Source organism: Corvus hawaiiensis, chromosome 8 (genome assembly GCF_020740725.1).
Source record: "Corvus hawaiiensis isolate bCorHaw1 chromosome 8, bCorHaw1.pri.cur, whole genome shotgun sequence".
NCBI classification, from domain to species: domain Eukaryota; kingdom Metazoa; phylum Chordata; class Aves; order Passeriformes; family Corvidae; genus Corvus; species Corvus hawaiiensis.
In genome coordinates, this window is record NC_063220.1 from 25,652,253 (window position 1) to 25,678,449 (window position 26,197).

At 40.1% G+C, this 26,197-nt stretch overlaps 1 protein-coding gene across 4 annotated transcripts; it reads left to right on the plus strand.

Annotated features, from left to right (window-relative positions):
• The first annotated feature begins 4,703 nt into the window (after positions 1-4,703).
• Positions 4,704-25,843, plus strand: ANXA11 (annexin A11). Of its 4 annotated transcripts, none has more exons than XM_048311376.1 (15): positions 4,704-4,829; positions 13,833-13,890; positions 14,984-15,096; positions 16,237-16,590; positions 17,141-17,228; positions 17,608-17,702; positions 18,150-18,263; positions 18,474-18,564; positions 18,681-18,760; positions 18,929-18,985; positions 19,869-19,962; positions 20,659-20,754; positions 23,329-23,387; positions 23,940-24,062; positions 25,098-25,843. In XM_048311376.1, exons 2-15 carry the CDS (start codon positions 13,842-13,844, stop codon positions 25,155-25,157), a joined length of 1,473 nt encoding a protein of 490 aa, XP_048167333.1. In that variant the 5' UTR covers positions 4,704-4,829; positions 13,833-13,841; the 3' UTR covers positions 25,158-25,843. The 4 variants fall into 4 exon arrangements, 3 of the variants coding, with proteins under 3 accessions (XP_048167333.1, XP_048167332.1, XP_048167331.1); XM_048311375.1 differs by lacking the exon at positions 4,704-4,829 and adding an exon at positions 4,847-4,870; XR_007205146.1 differs by lacking the exon at positions 4,704-4,829 and adding an exon at positions 22,245-22,264.
• Positions 25,844-26,197: the final 354 nt, after the last annotated feature.

Sequence of the window (26,197 nt, forward strand, 5' to 3'; positions counted from 1 at the left end):
AAGGGGTGAACTAGTGACTTCTGTGAGTGTGTGTGGCAAAGTGTCAGCCCACCAAAGTCAGCTGGCCTGACACAGATCTGTCCAATTGTAATGCTTCAAGAGTTTAATGAGAAGTTTCTGTTAATACAAAATGGCAACTAAAGCACTTCCATCTGTTACTCCTTGATGAAGATGTTTATTTCAAGGCTATATTCTGCTGCAAGTGAAGGGTAATGGTTTACATACAAATGCATGCTCAACACACCAATTCATTTAATTTGAATGCCTTTAGTAACAATGGAAGATGCTCAGATTGACAGCCTCACAGATTAAAGCTCACAGCATGGTGGTTTGGGGGAAAATGCAAGATACACACAAGAAAATTATTTACAAAAATCTCTTAATGCTAAAGACCTACCCAGGTCTAAGGCAGATAGCCTTTGATAACATAGTTTTTACAGTCCATCACAAGTTCTGACCCAGTTATGAAATGGCTGTAGTGTTGCCTTCCTCAGCATACAGCAAGTCAAGCCATAGGCTGTATTACCTTTATTCCAGACTGGTGGTAGTGCAGACATTAAACACTGCAGTCTCCTATTGCAACACAAATGCACAGGGGAAATGGAGCTGGACTGCAGAAGTCAGTTTAGCTAAGCCTGCCTCTGAGCAATGGATTTTAAGCAGTAAAATTTTCTCAGGAGTGTAACACAGACTGAGGATAATGCTGTTACTATCAAATGCTTGTTATCTTCAAGTCTAATATGCTGGTGGGTAAAAGAACCTGTGGAGGAACAAGTTGGGGAAATCCAAATACATGATATTGTCTTGCAGGGATCTGTTTTAACTGGTTTAACTTGTTGTTTTCTGGTTTAACTGAAGGCCCAGTTATGAAGAAGGGAAACAGGTGCATAGAAGAGTTGTAAGCTGATGGAGTTAGAAACCACATGCAAAAAAAAGTAAGTATAAAACCTACAGAATGCTCAGGAGCAGTAAAACACCAAGGAGGGAAGATAAATGTCTCTTGTGGCTAAAGCAGAGTGAAAGCATTCAGGCAAATGTCTTTCTAAAATCTCTATCAACCAAAAGAACTGTAAAAAAGTGAACTACAACCCAGCATGACTGTGAGAGAACTCCCTTTCTCAAAAGAGAGTTTAACAAATTATCTATATCAGTTCCTTAGGGCTCAAAATGAATGTAATCTGTATGTATATGTATCTTCAGAGATCTGAACCTGATCAAGTTCATGCAGGAAACCTCTGGGGTAACCTGGACCATTTGGGTTCCAGGCTAGAACTCCCAAAAATGTACCACGCACTGACTGGTACTCGAGGTTCCTAGACTATCTGAAAGACTGCGTGACAATACTTGCAGATTTTATTTTATGTTTCTTTAGTACTTTCTGCTTACTTTTACTGTGTTAATACTCAGGTTTTTTCTTTTTGAGTTTTCAACAATGGAATATTTTAGTGATAGAAATGAAATGCTGTAAAATGAATATGGAAAAATGAAGAAGACAATACCCGTGAAATCAGGAGTGTGGATGTTTTGTTGTACTAGTTTTCCCCACACAGTTCTGGTTGGTGTGTTATAATGGCACAAATCTACTTGGAAAACTACAAGGCTGGAGCTTGTAACCTTGGAAGGGTCACTAGGAAAATGCAGTGCTTGCAGGAAATGCTGCTGCGATTTTTGTGGGTTGTCCCACAAAGGCTTCTCTGTTTCAATTGGATCAGTATTGGGACAGTATCAGAAAGCAGTATGACTATGCTTGAGATGACAGGCAAACTCTCACCTATGCCAACACCAAGGATTCTAGGCCTCATTTCTACTTCATTTCTGACTGTGGCATCACTGTCTGTATGCATTTGGTTTGAAATGCCAGTACAGTGACAGTTTTTTATATGAGTAAAAGTAAACCTCTGTTCAGTTGCATAGTACATGCTGCTTGGGCATTCTATCCTTAGAATTAAATATTAAAACCCAAGAGTCTGAGAAATAAAAAGACATTAAAACATGATGGTAGGCTTCCTGGAACTTTAAGTGGATGCTGACAAGTACATGTGCTGCCCGTAGCAGGTTTTGCAGGAAAACAGTTTTGCTCTAGCCAGAGGTCCCAAAAAGCATGGGCTCAGAGGTTATCATTCCTGTGGAAAAATTTCCAGAAACAAAATATGTTAAGCAAATGTCTCAGTCTCTGACTGTCTGAAAATGGCAGGCAGTGAGGTTTCCATACAATGATTTCTTTGTCAGAAGAATATTCCATATACTGCCATAGCTAGTCCAGTTTTCTGTTTATGAATGCAGTATCAAAGGTGTGAGACTTCCAGTCACTGAGCCTGGATAAATAGAGGGATTCATACAAGTGAGCCAAATCTAGACCTTGGTTAAACCCATGGAAGATTTCAATTGACTTCAAAGTGAGCACAACCTGGTCTGGAATGAATACCAGGCTGGTTGCAGCAGTATAAGCTTCCTCATACACCCCTTCCAGTCTAGGCATTGATACTCAAAGGACTTTTCTATATGAAAAAAATATCAGTACTGAATCTGTAGAAACATGAGTTTGTTATTTTTCAAATCCTGCTGGAAGAAGAAATAATGCTTTGTAGAAGTCCCTGTGTCCCCATCTGATGGGAGTAGCAGTTCCTCTGAATGGCTCCTACCTTTTTCAGTCAAAGTTACTCTGGTCAACAGAGCTCTTGTGTTAGAGCTAATGTGGCCCCTTTGGGCCGACACAGTTGAGAGGGGTTTAGCTCCCAAGAGAAGCAATACCAGCAGACTGAGAGGAGAAAGATCCCTGGCCTTCTTTCCTCATGAGCTGCTCTGGGCACATCTTCATTTCTCCATCTGCCTGTGTAGTGAACGTCAGGCTACACTCTGCATCAGAACCTGTGTTGATGTTTAGCTTTGCCTATTAGTCAGAAACATCTTTATCAGTGAAGTTTAAGATAATCTGGGTATAAATTTATAATTTGTGCTAAACCACAATAAGCTAATGTGGTGGTTTTGACCGAGATGAGTTTATCTTCTTCACAGTGGCTAATGGGGGGCTATGTTTTGGATTTGTGCTGAACACAGCAGTGATAATACAGAGATGTTTTTGTTATTGCTGAGCAGGGCTTGCACAGAGCCGATGCCCTTCTGCTTCTCACCCAACCAGAGAGGAGACTGGCGGTGCACAAAAAGTTGGGCAGGGACACAGCCAGGACAGCAGACCCCAAGGGATATTCCAGACCATATGACATTGTCCTCAGTATATGAAAGCAGGGGGGATATTTGGAGTGAAGGCATTTAACTTTCCAAGTAATGTGTGATGGAGTCTTGTCCTCCTGGAGACGGCTGAACACCTGCCTACCCATGGGAAGTGGAGAATTAATTCCTTGTATTTCTTTGTGTGTGTGCATGGCTTTTGCTTTTTCCATTAGACTGTCTGTATCTCAGCCCCTGAGTTTTTTGGCTTTTATCCTCCTCATTGTCTCCTTGATCTTGCTGGCCAGGGAGTAAGAGAGGCTGTGTGGGGCTTGGCTGCTGGCTGGGGTTAAACCACCACAGTCATTCTTATATTCAAATATACCTATTCACTGCTTTGGACTACTTTAAATGTAGCTTTACCCATGAGTGCAGCCTTGGCCTCTGCAGTGCCAATTAAAATTTTGATGATGGAAGGGAAAAAATTGGTAATTTCTTTTCTTTAGTTCAATCACAGCTGTTGTATCTCAATGATTGGCCATTGTGGTATGTGAAAGTTGTATGGAGGAGAAAAACCCAGCTCCTCCACTGAAAGCTGTTGCTGGTTGAACAGGATGCTTTAAGAAGCGTGTACACATCTATCCAAATCAGTTTCATTCTAAATGAAATTGCCTGTTACAAAGCATACATATTAGGGAAGCAAGTGTTGGAAAGGAGGTTCTGGACTCTGTTCACAAACTTCCCAGCTGCAAAGTCAAGCTCATTCCCCATCCAAGTTGTATAATGCTGTGATTCAGTTAGATAATGCTGTGTTTGCTATTTTGATTAGTGTCTTGGCAAATGAAATTTGATTGGAAAATGCTAGCCCTTTTTATTTTTCTTCTATTTTTATTGTCTTGGTTTGTCTCTCTAAATGCTTCCATGTGAGCAACTTCACTCATCTTTAAAGAATGTGTGTAGGGAAAAAAAGATGTTTACTGAAGACTTTAGCTATTACTGCTTGTTACTAGAAAAGGTCAACATGAACAATCTCCTTCCTCTCGATTTTTTGTGGATTTTTACTTGAGGAGAAGTATGTTAGATACCGAATGCGGGTTTCTGTACCACCTTGTCTGGAAAACATGTTTTCTAAAATTTCGTGGTGAGACCTAACTCACCTGGTGGGAACAGTCAGGGGTTTCAGATTTAAATCCAATGTTGTGCTGAATGCTTACAACCTTGACTTGAACTGTAGCTTCCCGTATTTGGTTTTGCCGTGCCCACGTCACCCGGTCCCTCAGGCGACGCCGTGCCCTTGGGGGATGCCCAGGCTGCCCCCGTGACGGATGGAGTTACCTTTTTCCCCGTGTGTATTGTTTTTTATAAAATGGGCCTCTCGCTGAAGCCGCCTCTTGGCCAAGCCTGTTGTGCGGTTTCCATGCGCTGCCGGCCGTGCCCGGGGCTCGCCGCGCTCCGCCGGCCGGCCCCGCCCCGGGCCCGCCGCCCCCGGCGGGTTTTGCACCGCTTGGCCCCGGCCCTCCCTCGCACTGAGGCCGCGGCAGGGCGGGCGGAGTGAGCCGGGACAGCAGCGGCTCCTCCTCCTGCCGCTCCCCGGCACCGCCCCGCAGCGCCGGCGAGCACCTGGGACAGGCGGCAGCCGCAGCGGCTCCACAGGACTCGTGGTAGGCGCAACCCCAGCGGCGGGACGGGCCGGGGACGAGAGGTCAGGGCCACCCGCTGCGGAGGGGCCGGGCCGGGCGGTCCCGCGGGGCTGGGTGCCGGGCCCGTGGCCCCGCGGGGACGGGGACCCTGGGGCGGCAGGAGCCGGGGCGCCCGCGGGGTGACAGGCAGCGGCTCAAGGGCTGGCGGAGGGGAGGTCGGGGCCTGCGGCAGCTCCGCGCTTGGGAGGAAGAAACGCCTGTTTCCTGGGGAAATGTGGTTTTAGGGGAGAGGGCATGTTTTGCTGTTGTAGTTGCAATTCGGTCCTTTGCCTGTGCCCGTAGTTTATATTGAGTTTATAATTTTGATGTGTACAGTTATCAGGAGAAAGCAGCCTAAAATGGTAGGCTGGCCATTACGCAGTGCTTTTTTTTTTTTTTTCCCCGCCCGAAGGCTCCTTTCTCTAAACTGCTGGTAGTATACTTTACTTTTTCTTATACCATATCTACTTCAAATGTCTTTAGACTTTAAGACACTTAAGTGTCTTTAAGTGTCTTCAAGTCACTTTAGTTGTCTTAAAACCAGAACTCATTAAACTCTTGCTATGCTGTAGCTATATGTGTGACAGAAAACAGCACAAACATTTCCCTATTCAGAAAAGCAGTTCCTTCCTGCCCCCATCTTGTTTCTGGGCAGTAAAGGAGTACTTTTTTGGAATATATTTTTCTTTTTAATATATTTATATTAGTTCGTGGAAGCTTCTTCCTGTTAAGGAGGAATAGGTCAGAGATAACATTCTGAAGGGAGTGGCAGAAGCAAAGGAAGGCAGCTCAGCCTAGAACGGGGACAGATGCACTGGGGCAGAAAGTGTGGAGGTGAAGGTGTGGAGAGAAAACAGACTGCCGAGAGAGAAGAAAAGTGCTGGTGCAGTGTGTTTTGATGAAGGAGCTGATTATGAGAGTTACGCACCTGAAAGCCCAGCTGCTGTAGGAGCTGGGAGGTTCCTTCCCTGAAACCTCCCCCAGCACGCAGTTATTTTCTGTGGAGTGAGTCAGTGCTTTACTGGAACGTCCATGGTAACGTCAGAAACAATACAAAACCAGTGTGGAGTGTATGGCTGCTGTAAAGCTTGAGTGTATAAATGCTTTCCCAACAACTTGGCTATTTCTGTAATTTCCTGGTTTTTGAGTTGCTCTAAGAGTCATGTGGATCACTCTCCTCCCACTGATGCAGCAGATAACTTGCACTAAGCATTGCTTATATGTTTGCCTGTGGCCCTGTACCCGCTGCATTTCTACTGAGTGCCTAATGATTTTATGTCAACAATATTTACGATATTATGTTCCTTTGTCTTGCCTGACCTTAGTATAAGGTCAGAGGCCAAAATGTCTGTCTGTACTTAAAATTTCCGGAGTAGCCATCACATTCATTCACATGCTTTGTCACTTCTTTAGCTTATTATTTGTAGTTCCCAGAAGTTTTGAGTTGCTAGACTGAAAACTCCGTGAAATGTCAAAAGTCACAAAAGATGTCACAACAGATATAACAAAACCAGCAGTGGGATGGAGATATTTCATGGGGGTATTTATATAGTGAAAATTGTAAAGGCATAATGTTAGATAACAACTTAAAATACATAACCTGATCTGCTATAAAAAGCTCAGCTAAGTAGTCTGTCTGATTTGGAGGTTATAGGAGATGCTGTTTCCTAGATCTCTAGCAAGTTTTGGAAAATGGAGCTTCCAGAGGGTCTCCTCAATAACACTGCATTAATCAGAGCCATGATAGAGCTGACCTAATTCTAGTTCTGTGATAGCGATGTAGGGAGAAAAAGAAAAGATGCTGTAGTTAAAGCAGAGATATAATTGAAAACACCAGATGGTTTAATTGTGACTACAGAATTAGCAGGGCTTTTGAACAAATTGAAATTTTCACTTATTTTTAGCCAAGGCTTCATGTAATAATTCATATAAACTTCTCTATCGACTTCAAATTATGGTTGGAGGCTTCCGTTACATTAAATATACAACTGAGTAATGGCAGTAATGGCATTTCTTTTGTTTATTTCATACATTTATGTTTACTTCCTTGAACCATGTTTCTTATTGCATATATTTTAAAAGTGTATTATGTAAACTATTGGAAATAAGGACAGAGACTTGTCAGCTTTAGGTAGTGCATTTCATTTTGAGTTTATCTTGAAGGTAGCAAAAGACTTTTTTAAAAAAAGGAAAGGTAAAGGCTGCATGTTTTACCCCTCAGTGAGAGCACTTAGATCTATTTGAAACTTGAGTTGTCACGCACTGATGTTAAGGTTGTCCCTTTGCTTTTGCCAGTTTATTTGAAAGCAGGTGTGTTTGATGCAAATGCTGAATTTCCTTCAGGCCGTTCCCCAAGCTAGGAAGAATGTAAAAAGCAGATAAGCAAACCAAAGGACAACAATTAGTATTTACTGTGTATTGCTTCTATTGTTGCTCTGTGTTTGTTCCAGGTTTTGTCAGTCCTCACTAGAAAATCTTGGTAAGAGGTTAGATCTTGGATGGGGTAAAACTGGAATCAGTTTTGGTCAGAGTTGGGACTCAGTGGTGTCTTTCTAAGAGACAATTCTATCATGTGCTTGTGATGACCAGGCAGCCAATCCTGCCTGTGCTTGGCGTCTAGTTTTTTGTTTGTGTGTGTGAAATTGTATCCATACTATTCAGCTGTCACAGATGCTGAGTGTGGACCAGTGCCAGTTGTTAGATTGTGGCAACTGAATAAAACAAACACAACCCTGCACAGGCCCAGTACCTGGCTGTTCCCTGTACAGTGCAGAATGTCACTGTGCTGTCTGATTGATAGCAATGTTCTTGTCTAAGATCTCCAAAGAAAGGGAAACGAGTTCTTCCCAGATGTTGTCTCTTTTTTTTCCTTATGTGTTGTCTGAGAGAGAATATACTGTCTTACTTGGTAAGGGAGGGTTAAAAGTTTTTTGGAATTTTTGTTTTGGTAGGTTTGTTTTGGTTTTTTTTTTCTTTTACTGCAAAGTGTGGGTGGTGAGGGTTTTTTTGAGGGAGCTGAGAAAGTGTTCACCAGAAGGAGAAGTGGGCTTTCAGTTTGGGCTTTTAGATCTGAACTTCTGGCAGGCTTAAAAACTGTCAAATACAACAGTCCTATATTAAAGATTCAGATGAGTTCTAATGCTTCTGAGGTCTCTTGCTTGTGCTAAACTTTACTATAGCCGTATAGTCAACATGTATGTGAAGTGATACTCACTATAATTAATTCCTGCATCCCAAAGACCTCTGGTTTGGGTATAAAAGCATGTCTGATTTTGAACTTTGGCCTAGCGAGTTGCTCTAAATTAGGTGCTTAAGTTGCCTGAAGTAGACAGGGTGAATATCCCTTTTATTATTGCTAGAGATAACTTTAAGCTTGGGAATTCGTACTCCTTCTGTAAACAGCGTACTTATCTATAGTCCAAATAACTGGTTATTGGCTATGCTTGGCAGTGTTTTAAAAATACTTGGTTTCTATTATTCATAGGAGAATAAATGTATCTTACAAATGTTAGGATTTAGGGGGAAAAATACTTACTTTTCAGTAGTGAGCTTTAAGGACTAAAGCTTGCTGATCTCAAGTGCAGACTAGATTTGAAGACTCTAGTCTTGCTTTCTTTTCCCATTCCTTGTTTATGGTTGTTTTGAAATACCTGTTTTTCTACTAGACTACTCTAAATTGGTCCTTTAATAATTCTGTTCCTGGAAAGAGTTAATCAGCTGAAAGTCACTTATTCTTTATAGCCCGGACTGAATGAATTGAAGGCGTGTCCATTTGCTCACTGAGGGGTAGTAATCATCCCAGTGTTGCTGGACAGCTGAATGTGTAAGCCTTCCCTGTCCAGAAAATATGAAAGCCATCACCTTTAAGAAAAAGTTGATGTATTTGCACCTCTTGTTCATCTGGGGAGTCCCAAGGCTGTTTTGTTGCAGTGTAGGGTATGTCCCAAAGGAGTTTAGCTAAGGTCCCATGTGGCTTCTGCCAGTGTGCTTGACTTTGGGAGCTGTCACTTGAACAGCTTGGTGTCATTTGGCTTCCTCTGCAGCCCAAACAGCTGCAGACCTGATGGAAACTTTTTGTCGTGCTTTTGTTCCTGTTGCTTCTGCCTTTGCAGTGGGGCCACTCCCTGGCTCTGCGCTTCAGGCTCGGGCACAGCAACCAATTAAAAACTGCTGGTGTGAAATGAACGCTCAGATTTTTTTTTTAGTAACTATCTTAGTGTACTGAATATTATTATTACACTATTGCTTTAGTTCATGGAGTAATTGGTATTTTCCTAGTCTGACTTGCACTAATGATGTAAAAATTTATTCTTTCATGGTGGAATTTAAAATAGAGGAGTATAAATCCCTGGGGCATTAGTCAGTTAAGAACATAGTTCAGACTATTTATAGTATTATTTGTTTTGCAACAAATGATTTTCTATAACAAGTTATGAGTTTGAAATAGAACAACCTCATTCCATTACTTCTTCAAACATCTCATAAACTTGATTTGGTTTTTTTCTTGCTTGTTTTGTTGTTTGGAAGGTGTCCATCTGTATTGTCATAAATGTTTTGACTATGTATTTTATATATTTGAAAGAGGATATTGAAGGAGTGTGCTACAAAAGGAAGCACTTGGATCAGGGCAGAGTGGGGATCCAAACTGAAACTGACCTCTTGGAATTAACTCAGGCTTTTTTGCTGCACATAGATCTTGAAAGCCTATTCAGCTCAACTAAATTCTTTGGATCTTGTTGCCCTGAGTATATATGTAGGGCTTCTGTCACTGGAAAAGTTCCATGAATGTTCTTAGTAATATTTTTACAGCTTGGTTGTGGCTTATTTGGGTGTGTCCTCCAATTCAGGTTTTCTTTGTTGGACATAGTATCTCTCTTTAGTTCTATTTTATTTTGACTAAAGCTTGCAAGTGCTACCTTTCTTGCTCTTCCCCCTCTCAACCCCCCCTGCCCCTTGCCCCAGCAGGTCAAAAAGTGCTAGATTATTTTCTGTAATAAAAAAGATTATGATATTGAATTAGAAGGATCATCAAAACTGACAGAGCTCCTGAGTTGTAATACTAGCAAGCATTCAAATGGATAGTTTTTAAAAAAACTCCTATTTGAGTTTGTTTCTGTTCCACCATCTATTGACAGCTGGGAGTTGGTTTGGGTTTTTTGTTAAGGAAACTTTTTTTTGTAGGAAATGGATGACGTGTTAGTCTTTAAATACACATTGTTGGATGAAGTCCAGTAAAGGTTTGTAAGGGTGAACAATGAGCGATAAGATCTGTGTAAAAGAGGTTTCCTGAGTTGTGGGTAGCGTGAACTCAGCCCTGTTGGAAGAGGAACCCATTCTACTAAATTAGTTTTATTCATAGTGAAAGGCAGGCTAGACAGGAGTCACATACACAGAAGACTTAATGAAAAACCAAAATTGCAGGACTTTTAATCTGTCAGGATGAAAAATATTACAACTGGTACAGGAGAGAACAACCTGTATGCTGCAGTGCGTGAGTCAAATCTTGCTCAGGCTGGTAAAATAGCAGTTAGCTAGCTCAATGTTGACTGTGGTTTGTCCTTGTCTTGGAAAAACACAGTGGTGGATGCCTCAGCTCATATCTGATGAAAAACGACAGCATATTGTAAGGTGATAAATTCTGTTCTGCTGGTTTCACAATCAGGGATCAGTCTCAGAGCAGGTACTGTAATTTATAGCTTCAGGCTGCTTTGTCTACTATATCCTGGTAATTAACCTTGTCGAGGAGTCAAGTCAAGGGTTTAACTTTACTCGGTGTTCCCTGTGAAATGGGCATAGTTAAACAAATTATTTTGAACAAATAAAGGGTATAGTGTTTCATCCTTTTTTGTCCTCAAATTATTATACCATGGCATAGCTGGAGCCTGAAGAGCAGCCACTAAATAAATTCCAGAAATGGGTGTGAATGCAGTGACTGAGCTTAATTGCTACTGCACCTTAAAACAGAAGTTTTCTGGCAGCCTTGGAGTTTTCTTGTTTATTTCTGCTATCATTATGTAATTTGAATTTTTGTTATAAAATTCTCGAGTTGTAGTCCTGTTCTTTCGTGCTGTATCTTCCAGAAGCGTATTTTCAAGATTCCTGTTGAAAGTCTATCACAGATTCAATCTTTTATGAGCAAGTCTGTTCCCTCTTAGCTTTGCCAAGCAGCAGGAAAATGCTCAAGAGCCTGAACGGTTCATAGTGTGCAGTGTGAAGCACGATAGTGATGTTCACCGTGGGAGTAAAACCTAAGGTCTTTATTTAGAGTTCTGAGGTGGACCTCTAGGACTGAACACTGGGAATGGGGAGAGGACCTTGACAGTATTTGGTTTGTATTTTATTCAAGGCACTCCCTCTTTCCGTGTGTGGTTTGGTTGTTTGGATTTTTCCCTCATCTTATGTTCTACATTTTTTATGACTGAGCAAACAGAGACTTTGCTGTTCCTGTGTGCTCCCATGCAATATTTGAATAGCAGGGTGGGTTTCCATATCTTCTGTTCCCTCGCCTGTGTCACCTGTTTGTTGTCAGCAGGCAAGTGCTGCTCATCAGGAACAATTTTAGTAAAATATTGTGGATGTAGCAGGAGAAAGTGTGGAAGATAAGATTAGAAGATGAAATGCAGGCAGGGCTCAGGGAATGGTTGGGAAAGTTAACTTTTTCTGTTAATATTTTTGAAGTTAGAGAACTTGCCAACAGAGGCTCAAACGAGCTACAGAAAAGATAGTGATCAGAGAAGTTTCTGAACTGGAGAAGTTGGTGTGTTTGCAGATCTAGTTTGCCTGGAATCAAACCAGTCTGGGAAAATTTCCCCTTGGAAAAGCCCTGGATAAATACAGTGTTCAAAAGAAGCAAGTGGAACATTTTTATAAAGAAAGTAACATTTTTTTAAGATTGCTGAAGTTAGCTGTTTTTTCTCAACCTCAGCTTTCATTGCCAAAACGCTCTTCTAATCTTGGGGTTTTTTCTAATTTGAAATGAATGTTCTATATGGGACTAAAAGCAAGAAAACAACCTTGCTAAGAAAAACAAGACATACCCCATTGTTTCTCACCTTCTATGACAAAAAAAAAAAAAGTACAAGTATAAGGCAAAAAGCCTAAAGTTTTATTGAAAAGGCATCTTATAATTTTTTTGAGTACCCTGTCTTTATTGTATTTACATGTGAAGCTAAAAAATAAATAAAAATATAATTATAGTTGTACCTGAAGAAATAATACTAATTTCAGTGTTGTAATAATTTGTATATAAAAATGTACACATTGACATTATGCATGCTGAGACTCTAGATTGTGGGGGTTCTTTGCTTGGTTTTTGAGTGACATGGTAACAATTGTTCTTTTTTATTTTTCCATTCTTTATTATGTAAAGCCCGTTTCTAAATTAGAGAGGCTCTGAAGTGTGCCAGGCTGCCTTCTGTTGAGTTTTTTTAATGTTCTTTTTTTGTTTGCTGGCCTCTCTGCACTTCCATGCTCTCGTACCTGCCCGGAGCTGGCAGCGTGGGCAGGGGCTGTGCGTCCCGGCCTGGAGCCCGGCGCCTCCCTCTGGCAATTGTGTGGCCAAGCGCCAGCAGGGAGGAAGCTGCCTGCTCGTTTTTCCAGCAGCAGAGAGGGGATAAGTGTTTTGCTTTTTGTGTTTGCCTCGTGGATTTGGGGTCAGTCTTTGCATGGGTAACAGCAGTGATTGCTTTTCTGGTGCTGAGAAGCTGCATTCACTTTTTTATTGATTCTGTTAGACACTGCATACTGGAGCAGAAGTAAGGTAGGGTTACAACTTTTGGTGTGCTCTGTTCATTGCAGTTTGTGTTAGTTCATTTCTCTCTCTTTAAATTTAAATGAGTGTGTGCAACATGAAGTCCAAACAGTTTTTAAGTAAATTGAAGATTTCCTAATTGTATTTCCTTCTAAAAAAAGATCCAAAACCACAAAAAAGGTGTTTCTCCATTTCACTGTTGCTGTTCAATAGAGCCATGCAAACCAGAAAGGGAAGTTAATGTGATCATGCAAAATGAAAACAATATCACAAGAACAGCACCCCTGCCAACTCAAACCAAATCCAAAACAAAATTCCACAGCTGAAACCCAAAACACAGCAATACATGCCAGATGCAAAAGGGGGTGCTGTAGGGGAAAGAGGGGGGGAAAAAAAAAGGGATAATTTACACAGCAGTTCTAAAAATAGACTGGGACTTGTCATTAAAAATAACCTTCAAAAAGTGAACACTCATTATGGATATTTTCTTCATAGTTACTTTTACCATTCTTCCTGGTAGTTGTTCTGTTTAAAATAAGGCCTTTATATTCTGTAAGCCTGTTTTCATTTTGTCCTTCATTTAGCTGTTCTTCTGTTTTGACCTCTGCTTTTGCTTTGGACAGCTAATGACTTTGTGCACTTCTGTGCTGACAGAGGCACTATCCATTTTGAGAGATCCAATTTGTTCTAGTGATCTTATCCTACCAGTAAACCCCTTCATATTTTATGGCAATGCCGTAAGCATGTATCCCTTCTGCTTCTTACTCTGACCTTGCACTTCTGCAGATGTTTGCATTTCGGTGCCTTCTAACAACTTCTTGTGGTTACTCGCTTGAAGACATAGCTTCTTTGTCAGATGATTTTCTACTCTTGATTGATAAGGCAGTTCTGTATAGGCTGGAAACTTCTGGAGATTTTAATAGTGCAATAAAGGAAGCATGTTCAAGTCATACATCCCTAACAACATAATAGACAAAGTAAGCAGTAAGTGGCAACTGGAACAAATAAGAAAAATAGTGTGAGAGCTAAGCAGTAGCAGAGTCAGTCATCTGAACATATTTATTAGTCCAGCAAAAGGAAATGGGAAGAGGTTTCTAAGGGAAGAGCTGGGACAAAGTGTGCAGGTTATGTCTAAATTTTGGTAACTGACTACTGCATACATGTTGCCTCTTAGTGTTATGTGGTGTAATGAGTGAAGTATTACAGAAAATAACTGTATCACACACACTTTTCAGATCTTTGCAATGAGTTACCCGGGCTATCCCCCAGCGGGTGGATATCCACCAGCCCCAGGTAAGTTGTTCAGATGAAGTAAACATTAAATACAGTGGTGTATTTATCTGGAGTGGGGAGGTGGCATGGATGAAGAACAAGACTGCAGGGTGTTTCCTTGACCCACCAAAGCTTTCTGTACTCTCTTGTTAAGTCCTGTTTTATCTGGGCTGGGGATTCTGATTTGTCTAATATGTGTGCTCTGCCATGTGCTCATATAGTAAGATACAGTTTCATTCATCTCAAAGCACAGAGCATTAGGAGATGGTCTTAATATTGACAAAATCCAATAAATGACAAGGATCAGTGTCTGGTCGATACTGAGTCTTCAAGGTGAGTGGTGAGACAAATGAGCATGGGGAAAAAATCATTCATACAGCTTAAAACTGTATTCCCTAAAGAAATAGGAAATTATCCTTAATTCACTATTCTTAGGCAGGTGCTTGCATACAGAAGGGAGAGAGCTGTTAAAAAAGGTAGCAATTATAATAATACAAAGCTGATGGCATCCTCAACCACTGCTTGGTTATCAAGCAGAATTTCGGTTGTTAGTACTGTTGAAAGGTAGAAAGAAAGGACTGGAGTCATGTGGGTATGGTGAACTGTGGATTTGGGCAAGCTAACTCAGGAAGGTGTACAGTAAGAAGCCCAGCTAGCTAGGAGGATAAAGCCTGTTTCTCAGCAAAGTATTCTGGGTTAAGTTAGACCATACTGCTGTGTGCAGACAAGTTTTATGACTTGGGTGTCTGTGAATGTACTATTGTGCTCTGTGGACATCTCTCAGATTGGCAGAGTAAGTGGAATTAATAATATCTTCCTACTGGAATACCCAGACAACTTTGTACTTTACATGCTCTCAAGTCAAGGTATGGTGTTAACAGTCTTGAGTGCTAACCTTCAAACAGGTTTAGAATTGTTTTAAGTGAGAACTTACAGATTCAGTGGTAACTAACATGATTAGAAATATCCCGTGAGATTTCTCAATAGTTGCACTGCTACCCTGCACCTCTTCAGTTGATTTTCCTGGTAGTGTTGAAAATTACATTAGAAATTTAAGCAGTAAGAACTAAAAAAGCATAGTTTCTCATTTCAGTGCATCTGTGTTTGATTTCAGGTAGCAATCCTTGGGGTGGAGCTGCCTATCCACCTTCAAATCCACCTCCAATTGGTCTGGAAAATGTGGCTGGCTATGCCAACCAGTTCAATCCCAACCACATGGCTGGAATGGTGAGTTTGCTTTCATTTAATGTGTTTCACTTTGGTGTCCTCAAGTACAAAATTGTGTTTCTGGCATTGTCACCAAGAGGTTCATCACTTGAATTCTGTGCCTTTATGTCTAATCTGTTTAGGTGTTGAGCATTCAATATTGCCTATTGAAGAAAATGGTTGCTGCAAGATATTTCTTATTTTAGGAAAACAGAGCACTAGTTAAATGTTGTTAACAGTCTAACTTCAAAAGTCGTGGACATAAAACTAATAGAACTTGGCATTTGCTGTGTAGAGGAATAGGGAACTACTAACACACCGTATCCACTCTTAATATATTCACATGGGCAAACACAGTCTGGATTTTGCCTATTACCTGGATTTTGACCAATCAGAGTAAGGAAAACCGCTGTGTAATTAGAGGTGTCAGTGATTCGTCCTTGAAAAGAATATGGGATCAACAGTCTCTTACAAACACTGATGTTTAACAGATGGAAGTAAAAACCTTTTACATTGACTGAAGAAAATGTAGACATTTCCAATGTGATTTTTTTTCATAGAGCAGAAGCAAGTGACACTTCTGACAACTTTAGTCTTCAGAAATCTGTTATGCTGCATAACGAATACAGTTTGTAGGAAGATATTTGCATTCTAGATGTCTTTCTGAGGCAGTGATTAAATGAAGTGATTTGGCAGCCAGCAGGCAAATTGAGCAACAAACTATCTAGGGTGCACATAGCAATATCCACAGCAACTAGTTTTTGATAATGCTGCAATCATCAAATGTCACTTCTGGTTTCTTTCTAGAAGAGAGTTTCAGTGGTAAGATTTTGATGTGAAGTATCTTCACTGCAGTTTCTGCAGAGGTCTTTCCAAATGTAGTTGTAAACTCCTAACAGATCATAAAAGCCAAAGGTTGCTTAGAGTAAAGTCTTTGCACCCAGGTGCACCCTTGTGTTCACACAAGGCAGCCATGGACAAAGAAGGGGTTATTTGGTGTAAAGTTTTAGGCATATTTTTCCATCCTGCTTGCTATCTTTTGCAGATAAAGTGCTGTCTATCTGTGTTGGTGGGGAGGGAGGTTGTATTGTATTAAACATGTTACTGAAACTCAGCTGTTTGTACCCCTTCCTGTCTCTTGCTTTATTGTTGTCATTGCAGGCATCCAACCTGGCAGGGACCTTTGGAGGAACAAATATACCACAAGGCATGTATCCTTCCACCCCTGGGGGTTTTCCACCAGTTCCTCCAGGTGGCTTTGGGCAACCTCCGCCAGGACAACAGCCCTCGTACGGAGGGTATGCTCCACCTGGAGGAAATCCACCATCCGGAATGTCGCCTTACCCAGCATACATGGGTGGCCCTGTGCCAGGCCAGCAGCCTATGAACCATCCAGGACCTCCAGCAACTCACCCAGGGCAGCAGCCCATGCCAAATTTTCCACCAGGTCCAGCTGTGAACCCATCTATGCCCTCTTACTCAGGAACTACAGGGCCTGCAGTCACTCCTGTAAGAGTAAGAGCATTCACTGCTTTTCTTTTGAGATGTGACTGTATATACGTTCCTCTACGTTTTCTTTGTGTGTATAACTGTAAACCAATCATAAAATTGAAAAGAAAGTTATAAAAAGAAGTTTGAGTGAAGGAGAGAGATGGAACATTTTCAAATGCAACCAGTATAGGCTCATATGTCTTGAAACAATTTACGTTTTATCATGGTATCCAAGAAAAAAGATTCGACATGGATTCAGATTGATGAATCTTGCCTTTCCTAACTTCATCAAGTATTGCCAGTTGTATATACAGTATCATCGAACCTTAATTAATTGGAAAGCAGATTTAATGTCAGCAAACCTTCTTGATCTTGCATTTTCTTGTAATTTGTGTCTAGAAGTTAACAAATTGCTTAAGGCAGGGTTGGTTTGAGTTTTCTCTCTTATTTTTCTAACAAAAAGAAAACTGGTAACAGTGATCATCTTTCCTAAGAGTAAACCACAGTATTTTACTGTTTAACACTAATGTGCTGTTAACACTAATGCTATTTAACACTATTGATCTCATTTTAGCATGGAAACCGAGGTACAATCACTGATGCACCAGGTTTTGACCCTCTGAAGGATGCCGAAGTCTTAAGGAAGGCCATGAAGGGATTAGGTGAGCAGTCTGAGGATTTACATTTCAGTTAAAAGTAGAATTGCGTCTCAATTCAGCGTGGATCTTCTCCTATTGCTATGTGTGTACTGAGTGGGATAATTCACATGCGATTGTCCTTGGTTATCAGAAGTATTACTGGGAGTTCATGTAGGCATAAACAACATCATGAGTTTGGTTTAGGTTTTCTTTGTATTCTTACTGTGTGTGTGCTTGGGAGTAGAGCTCAAAGTTCTGTGGTTGTATGCAAGAATAGATACTGTAGATGAATTCAAGGCACACATGTCCTTCTGCTGGGGTTAGAACAGGATGAAATAGAGACAGAAAGCTGAATCCTCACATGAGGTGATGCTCATTCTGTGGTGTCTGTGTGCGTGTACAGGAACCGATGAGCAGGCGATTATCGATTGTCTTGGAAGTCGTTCAAACAAGCAGCGGCAGCAGATAATCCTGTCCTTCAAAACAGCTTATGGAAAGGTAAATACCTTGTGAGAACAGAAGGAAGAAGAAATAAGAGCCTACATCCCTTCAGTGGAAGTCAGAAGACTTAGTGGTGGGAAGAAAAGATTGCAAGGTGCTTTAGGGGGAAGATGGTTGTTAAGTTATAGGCAGTTGAGAGTTGTTCTACTTTTTACCTACACTTGACTTCTTCATGCAGTGTTGCAGATGAAGCATGTAAGCAGTTTCTCTGCTAAATGGTTACTTTGACTCTTTGATCTGTGCAGTCTATTTAATTGGACCTTAATGACCTCAATATACACATTCCATTATACTGGTTTTAGTGTTAAGTGGAATAGCTTTACTTTGAACATACATTACTGGTGTTTATGCATAAAGAATTCTAGGTAAAATGCATGTTTTTGGTGCTTGCTTTTGTCAGGTTTGGTCTTTATGCATTTTTTCCTTGTTTTTGCTTCTCATTAGGATTTGATCAAGGATCTCAAGTCTGAGCTGTCAGGTAACTTTGAGAGGACAATCTTGGCAATGATGAAGACACCTGTCATGTTTGATGCTTATGAAATCAAGGAAGCTATAAAGGTTTGTGTAGAAGATAGAAATTTATAAGATAGAGGAAATGGTTGAGCTGATAAAACATTTGGTTGCCGTTTAAAAGTTTGGGATTACTTGCCTTGACTTCATATACAAGGTTATATTCTGAATTTTTTCCTATATAATTTGATTATATTTCTTTTATACTAGGTTGTAGAAATAATAATCTGAAATCTGTTTTTCCTGTGTGTGTTTTAGGGTGTTGGCACAGATGAAAATTGTCTCATTGAAATCTTAGCTTCCCGCAGTAATGAGCATATTCAAGAACTCAACAGGGTCTATAAAGCAGGTTTGATTTGTTCCATCAAAATTTTCTTTCTTTTCTTACTTAATCACTGACTGATAGTATGAATTTAGGAAATGAGCGGGGTTGTATGATGATTCATGACTGTGTTTCTTTTCCAGAATTTAAGAAAACTCTGGAGGAAGCAATAAAAAGTGACACGTCTGGACACTTTCAGAGGCTTTTAATTTCACTTGCTCAGGTACTTGCCTGCTGGGATTTTAGAATTTGTTTGTTGTGTGTTTGTGGGTGGTGTGGATTTTCTGTTGCTGTTGTTTGTTTTGGTTGTTGGTCTGTTTTTTTTTACTTTTAGAAAAAGCAGCCCATCAAAGCTCATCAGTAACACTTCTGGATCTTCTAATTCTTTCAGGGAAACAGAGATGAAAGTACAAATGTTGACATGTCCGTTGTCCAAAGAGATGTGCAGGTCAGTAGAAATGCTTCATAATTTCTGAGTATAGTCAACCTAATACACTGAAATTTGACTGTGTGGATTCTGCTTACTGTTAGTTTTGGACACCTTGTGACTTCTGATGCAGTGCTTATGTTTCAGTGGATGGAAGTGATGTGAAAAGCTGTGGCAGCATTAGAGCCATGTAGGTGCAATACAGAGATGAAGCTCTTGGGAGTACAGTCCGCAGGATATTTTACCTCTCATTCTGTCAGGTCTTTGGCTTTTGCAAGTGTTGGATTGTGCTGCTTACTAAGGAAATTGTCCAAAGAGATATGAGGTGATACGTGTGTGGATTAAATTTTAATCTATTCAACACCTGCATTAGCCTTTGCGTGTTGTTTAAGGAAGTCTGGATTTTTGCAGCAAATAATGCACTTGGACTTTGTAATGCTTGCCCCATTTCTTTTTCTATATGTTCCATTTCACCACATAGCAAAGGGAAAACCCTGCATTGTTTTAGCATACTAGTGTCATTTAAATAGTAATGTAATTTACTTTCTATATAGTGTGCCTTAGCCAAAACACAAGAACATCCCAGAAAACACTTAAAAGTGTAGGAAAAAAGCTAAGTGCAAGGACTGTTAGGAAGAACAATTTTCAGGTACTTTTTGAACAATATCCCTTCCTTTAGTAATCTGGAGCTCTTGTGTTTGAGCACTTAAGCATATGCAAGCAATCCATGCTATAGGAAGGTTAGAACTCGTTGCTATTTATTGCTTGTTCCTGTTTTGCAGTAGTACATAGGCTAAGAAATAAGTATAGAAGGAGGAGAGGCTGTAAGGATGGAAATCTGTAGCAGTTGTTCAGCCTGACTAGTTTTCTGAGTAATGAAGTGTGAATTCCCTTCTGTGGTCAGGAGTTGTATGCAGCTGGAGAGAACCGTCTAGGAACTGATGAATCCAAATTCAATGCCATTCTGTGTGCAAGAAGCAGGGCCCACCTTAGAGCAGGTAAGGTGTCCTACATAAACAGTAACTTGATTCTGTGTATGAAATATACAGCACTGCTCAGTGCCTGAATTTCCTCCATCTGTAAAATGAACCCAATGAGATATGAAAAGCAGGATGAATTCTGCTGAGGAAAAGTCACCTTTCTTAAATATCAGAGCAGGTGGAGGTCATACTTGTTCAAATGATCCTCTCATTAAAGAATTGAAAAACTAGAATTGTTTCAGTCTTGCATACTTGTGTGTGTAAGACACTTGCAGTCCTTCCCCTTTTACTTGCTAGTGTAAGGCTACATCAGTCTGTCATGGTGGAAATGTTTCAGTAAATACATAGAACTTTTACAGTGTGCTATTGGGATGTGAAGGACTTATGTGGAGGAAAGGGGTGTGTATGAGAACCTGAATATTTTCTTCCTAATTTTTTAGAGACCCAAAGCTTTCCTAAAAAAGTTGCCACTCTTTCTCTTACAGTGCTTTCTTGGTCTAGCCCTTTAACGAAAAGGACAGATCTAGCTAGAAGGAGCGTGGTAACATGCAAAATGGTTGATAACACAGTATTAGTACTTGAGGTGTTAAAACTTGTGTGAGTACACTGTAGTATCCAGCTGAGAAGTGCCATTGAAATGAAGCCATCCAGCATGTTCTAGTGCCACCTCTTTTTACTGAGCTGACTCCTGAAATGTTTCTTTTCCATTAACAGTCTTCAGTGAGTACCAGAGGATGTGTAACCGGGACATTGAGAAAAGCATATGTCGTGAAATGTCTGGAGACCTGGAAAGGGGCATGCTGGCAGTAGGTATGTGCCACCTTGGCAAGTTCATTCCTGCTATTCTGCTACAGCTGCCTCAGATGGCATCTGTGACTTCAGCTAAGGATGTTCTTATTAGTAATAATTCCAGTTTTCTGCTTTTTATGTTGACGCTTTCTGTGAAGTCATTTGTGAATAGTAAAGTGGGGCACTTAATTAATCTCAAAATGACAGATAAAGTTTTTTTATTTCAGGCTTCTGCAGAATTTAAATTTCACATGTTAAAATGAGGGGAGAATTATTGACTATAATTGGCACTGTTTTAAGAAGTGAAGAGAACTTGTACCAACTGCACTGAGTCAGTGAGAATGGAATGTTTGGGACAATTTTGGAAATCCAGCAAAATACAGGCATTAACCCTCTAATTAGTTACCTCTAACTTTATTTACTAAAAAGACAACTTAAATTTGACTGCAAAGGGGTTATTTTTTCCACATTTCCTGTGGGTACAATTTTGTTAAATCTTTGTTTCTAATTGCCCCTAGTACTTCTGAGCAGTGAAAACTCTTACCTCCAGTCACTTCAGAAGCAGTCATTCGTTTCCATGAGGTTGGGTCGAGGCCTCAAGTTGCTGTGCAGTAGTTCTATTTAAAGTGCTTTATTATACATGTAATTGTGAACCACTTTCCTGTCTTTGTCTTTACATCTTCATTTCTTTTTCTGTTTATTACTGTAAATATACTGCAGTATCTAGAGCTCCTGCTTTAAAAGTGATGTTGTTTGGTTTTGAATATGGTAGTGATGTAACCAAAAAACCCTTCAACCACCCACATACACAAAACGCAAAAAACTCCTACCAAAATAGGAAAAATGAACTTTGCATCACTTGGAAATGAGATAGGAGAGGCTATTTGGTTCAACAGATTTTTTTCATTGAAGTTTGTAACAAAATCTTGCTAAATGAAAATCAATTTTAAAAGCTTCATTTTTTCATGCCTGTCTTGTACATATGGGAGCTACGTAACTACTGTTCTTTTTCTACTTTGCCACATTGTCACTATACTGATCTTTTAATGACCAAAACTGGATCTAGCTCATTTTGTGTGATTCATTTGCAGACCTTTTCCAGGATTCAAACTTTGTCCCCTCAGAAAGTATTGTTAGAAAACCAAGCTTAGGGAAAAGATATATTTCCCAGTGTTTGTAGAAAAAGATTGCCTTGGTAAAGAAACTGCTCAGAGTTTAGAACCCTCTTGACTTCATGGAGCTTTGTAGTGACTAGACAGGTCTCCATGTAGATCCAGATTCACAACTGAGACTATAGCTTGCAAACAAGTCAGTAGCCTTTTGAGCAGGGCTTGTCATTAATATTCACTGAATAACTCCCTTTATTAAATGGATTCTGTGGGGTTTTTTATTTATATGTATATACACATATCTGTATCAGTCAGTGATGTTAACATCATTTGTTCTGTGAACCTTATTTGCGGGAAAAAGGGGTTTCTAATTGAAAATATTTAATTTTGCTTTCTTTAAAGCTTTCTGGATTGTACAACTGGTAACTTACAACATCTTTAAACATCGTACAATGCTAGTGTGTTGTGTTAGCTAAATACAGTGATATAGAAACATGCATTTCATTTTGTCATTTGTTTTTGAATAGTACTGTACATACCATTGACAGTTGTGTGGTGAACTGCTCTCTCTCATCTACATTTTCCTACTCAGAAAAGTACTTCTTCCTATACAGAATGTGTGTTGCTATGAAAAATGTATCTAGGTTTACACCTTTGGTTCTGTGTGATTGATTTTGATACCCTACTGTGCTATTAAATGTCAAGTGTGGTCTGTTTTCTCTGTAGTTTGCCACAGTTTGCATGATTGTTTACTTGTAAACAACATTGCATCAATATATAGATTTTAATTCTGATCAGTGATGGAGGATTCTCTCATTATCCTGATTAACATGACAGTAATTTGATTTAGAGTTTGCTCTTTCAGATTTCTGATGAACTGTGCTAATTAAATATTACATCCAGTCATTACTAAATGAGCATGTTAAAAATTTTTCAGGAGTCCTGATGAATTCTGTGGCTAAAATAAGACTTTAAAGTAAGGGTTGTGATGACTCGGCCTTAAGAAGAAACACCTAAGATTCTCTGCTATCATAGGTGGTTTCTCAATTTGTACTAGCTCAGGATTTGAATTTGTCACACCTTGTAGATGCATGACCTAAAACTTTAGAATTAAGAAGCTAGGAGCACCACTACCTGTGTGTTCCTTCAAGTCTTCTGCCCCCTCCCCATCCTCTCTTTTCCCTTCATAAACAAGAGTGTGGTCATTAGAATTCAAAGGTTCATTATGGCTGCTTCACACTAGATGGTTTCTAGTGACAGAAACGTTTGCTGTGAGCCATGCAGTGTAGGTTCTTTAACTGTATTGCAGCTACTGTTTGGATTAAAAATAATTTTAGTGGCTAATGGAAGGAGTGGAAGCTGCATTGTATCAAGTTTATGCTTATGTAAAATTAAAGCATGTGACTATGTAGGATAAACTCAAAAAATTGCTGAGTTCTGGCTGAGGAGGAATGCCTGATTTCTGTAATACTGTTTCTTTTTGCAGTTAAGTGTCTCAAGAACACACCAGCTTTTTTTGCAGAGAGATTACAGAAAGCAATGAAGGTAGGTGTCTGTGACAAGTTACATAAACTTAGAGTGTGGGGTTTTTTAAAATGCCTGTACAGCTCTTGGGAAGGAACTGTTCAGCTGAAGGGATTACATTTTTCAGTGGTCAGATGACTAACAGGATGCAGTTACTATTATGAAAGGCTGGAAAAATCCAGCTAATTTGATCCAACTTAACAGGAGAATGAGTACAACCATACATAAACCAAACATCTTCACTTGGTGAAACACAAATACACTTAAAACTCACTGAAATTGATACTTTTAAAGTAGGCAATTCTGGCAGAAATGAATAAGTAGGCCATTAAATTCACCAGACTGTCCTGACCCCCTGTACCTCTGTCAATCCCCCTCTTTTTTTTTTTTTTTTGAGCTGTTCTTGTGCAGAGATTAGTGTCCTACCACTAAATTTAATTTATTAAAGCATGATAGGCCAAATTATGTTATTGAAGTCAGGGGGGTTATGCTAGTAAACAGGCATTTTATTTTTTTACTAGTGCTGTATCATACACTTTTCAATACATTATACTGCTGTTTTGTTTGTTCCAGGGAGCAGGAACAAAGGACAGGACTCTGATCCGGATCATGGTATCGCGCAGCGAGGTTGACCTGCTGGACATACGTGCAGAGTACAAGCGGATGTACGGCAGATCTCTCTACCAGGATATCACTGTAAGCCTTGGAGACCTTACCTTCCCTGCCATGACACCCTTTATGCTGGCAGAACACTGATCCTTGTGCTGAACAGCTGTTACCTGCACTGAGTGTGGCTGGCTGTGTTGGGTTGCTGCATTTGCCAGGAGCGTGGAGGGCCAGAGGATTGACAGCACTTGGGTTTGTGTTGGGGCTAGATGAGCTAGAGATGGGGAGGAAGCTAACAGGCAAGGAAGGAAAGGGAAATTGGTCTAGAGGAGTTTCAGAGAACCCTCTATTGCAAACTCCTTATGTGATCTTGTGGGAACCACTCAGTCCTCCAGTTGAGTAACAGTGGTGCTCTACTTCATCTCTGTATTGGAAGAATACAAAGCTAAAAATCTTTTGAAGGATTGCCTCCTCTTTCTCTTGAAAGTACAAGATTTTGCAAATACACTAAACTTCAGATTCTTTAGCAGTTGATCCACCCTCCTACTGCTATAGAGCTGTAGCAACAGTCAAGAGGATGCCTGGCTGATGGTAGGGTAATAAGAAGAGGAGGAGAGTGAGTGGTGCCACTTTTATTTACCTTATAATGAGGGTGTCAAACCTGTTAAGCTCCTGTTTATTCCTTCTGCTGATGCTGAGGGGCTGTAACTTGGTGGTGTTTGGAAAGAATCCTGTAGAGGTTCTGAAGGATTGCATGTGGCAAATGTTTCTTCTACAGTAGTTGCATGCCCTGTAACCATCAGTGTATGAGTAGAAGGCAGTGAGATGTTGGTGGAAAAGCTCTGTATCGCTTCCTCCCCCACGTTCCTCTTTTGATCTGGCATTCACATTTACCATTCAGAAGCAGAACAGGCCTACCTATTCAATGGACTAAACCTGGTCAAAACTTGACTTCAGTAAATATGGGGTGTGCATGTGCACAGTTAGGCGTATATAAACTCTGCTGCTTATTTCTGTAAAAGTAGAGGCAAAAATGTCTCTGGAAAGAAAGTTCTTAGTTCTTCAGCTGTGGCTTCATCTCTTGTGGTTGTTCTTCAACTTTTCTTTTTCTGGGTTGCTTTTCAGGGTGATACTTCAGGAGACTACCGGAAAATCCTGCTCAAGTTGTGTGGTGGAAATGACTAAATGGAGCACTGAGCTTTTCTTAAAAAAGCTGCTATTTTCATGTACTTGCTGCAAAGTACCTTTTTTTCTCCATAAGTAAATATGTAATGACTTGTTTCTTCTAAAGCAATTGCATTTAAAAAGATAATATTGCATATATCTTCAGTTCAAAAGTAGTACGTAATAAATGCCAACCCTCTCCCCCCAAAATACCAAGCTTATGTGCCATCTGCTCAGGATTCTGTATAGCACCCTCAGCAATCCATGAATGACAGGTCATTATTTCTTTTCTGCTTCTATCATGCTGAAATAATGTTTGTTTTATGAAACAGAAATCACAGTTGTATGATTTAAGGTGTTATTTTGTATAAACACTGAGTGCCATTTTAATGCAAGTTTTATATATATATTGTATACAGAGTTGGTTTCAGGCTAGCCCACTTCATGATATGTGGAGATAGCAGCTTCGAGGTTTTGTGTCTAGTTAAGACTGTTTTAAAGAAGTTTTGTCAAGTTCTGTTTTCTGTCCTTGATTCTTTTCAAGGAAGACGTGTTCCACATTTCATTCTTGCTAAGGCAAACTGTCACAAGGCAGTAGTGATGTTGACAGTAGTAAAGAGTCTGTCATTAAGGTTTAAAGGTTTTGGATTGTGCCTTAAATGTATGTATGTAAGAAGAGATTATGAAATTAAAGCTAAGTCTTTGCAGACTGCTTTTTGGTGTTCATTTTGATGTATGTGAGTGGTGACTCAGTTTCTGTAACTCAGTTTTTCCACAGAAGTTTTCTTCCACAGGATTATTCAGAAATTGTTGTATTGTTAAGAGTTGGGGAGTCATGTGCTGTTGATGAGCAATTGTCTGTACATTGTCAGCAATTGTGCTGACAATGAGCAATTGTCTGGCATGGATGACATCTCTTCAGCTTGTTGTTCTCAAAATAAAAACACGTAAAGGTAAAAACTACAAAGCAGGGGAAAGGTTTTCTAACTATGTCAGTGAAAATAGGCTGCTTGTTAATCAAGTACGTGCAAACTCCCCTAACTTGACACACATGTAAGCGT

Excerpts from the sequence above, each read along its gene's own strand:
- ANXA11 (XM_048311376.1), top strand. The coding sequence starts at position 13,842 with ATGAGTTACCCGGGCTATCCCCCAGCGGGTGGATATCCACCAGCCCCA. Across the intron at positions 20,755-23,328 it reads AAGGGGCATGCTGGCAGTAG|TTAAGTGTCTCAAGAACACA; the intron begins GTATGTGCCACC and ends TTCTTTTTGCAG. Across the intron at positions 24,063-25,097 it reads CTCTCTACCAGGATATCACT|GGTGATACTTCAGGAGACTA; the intron begins GTAAGCCTTGGA and ends GTTGCTTTTCAG.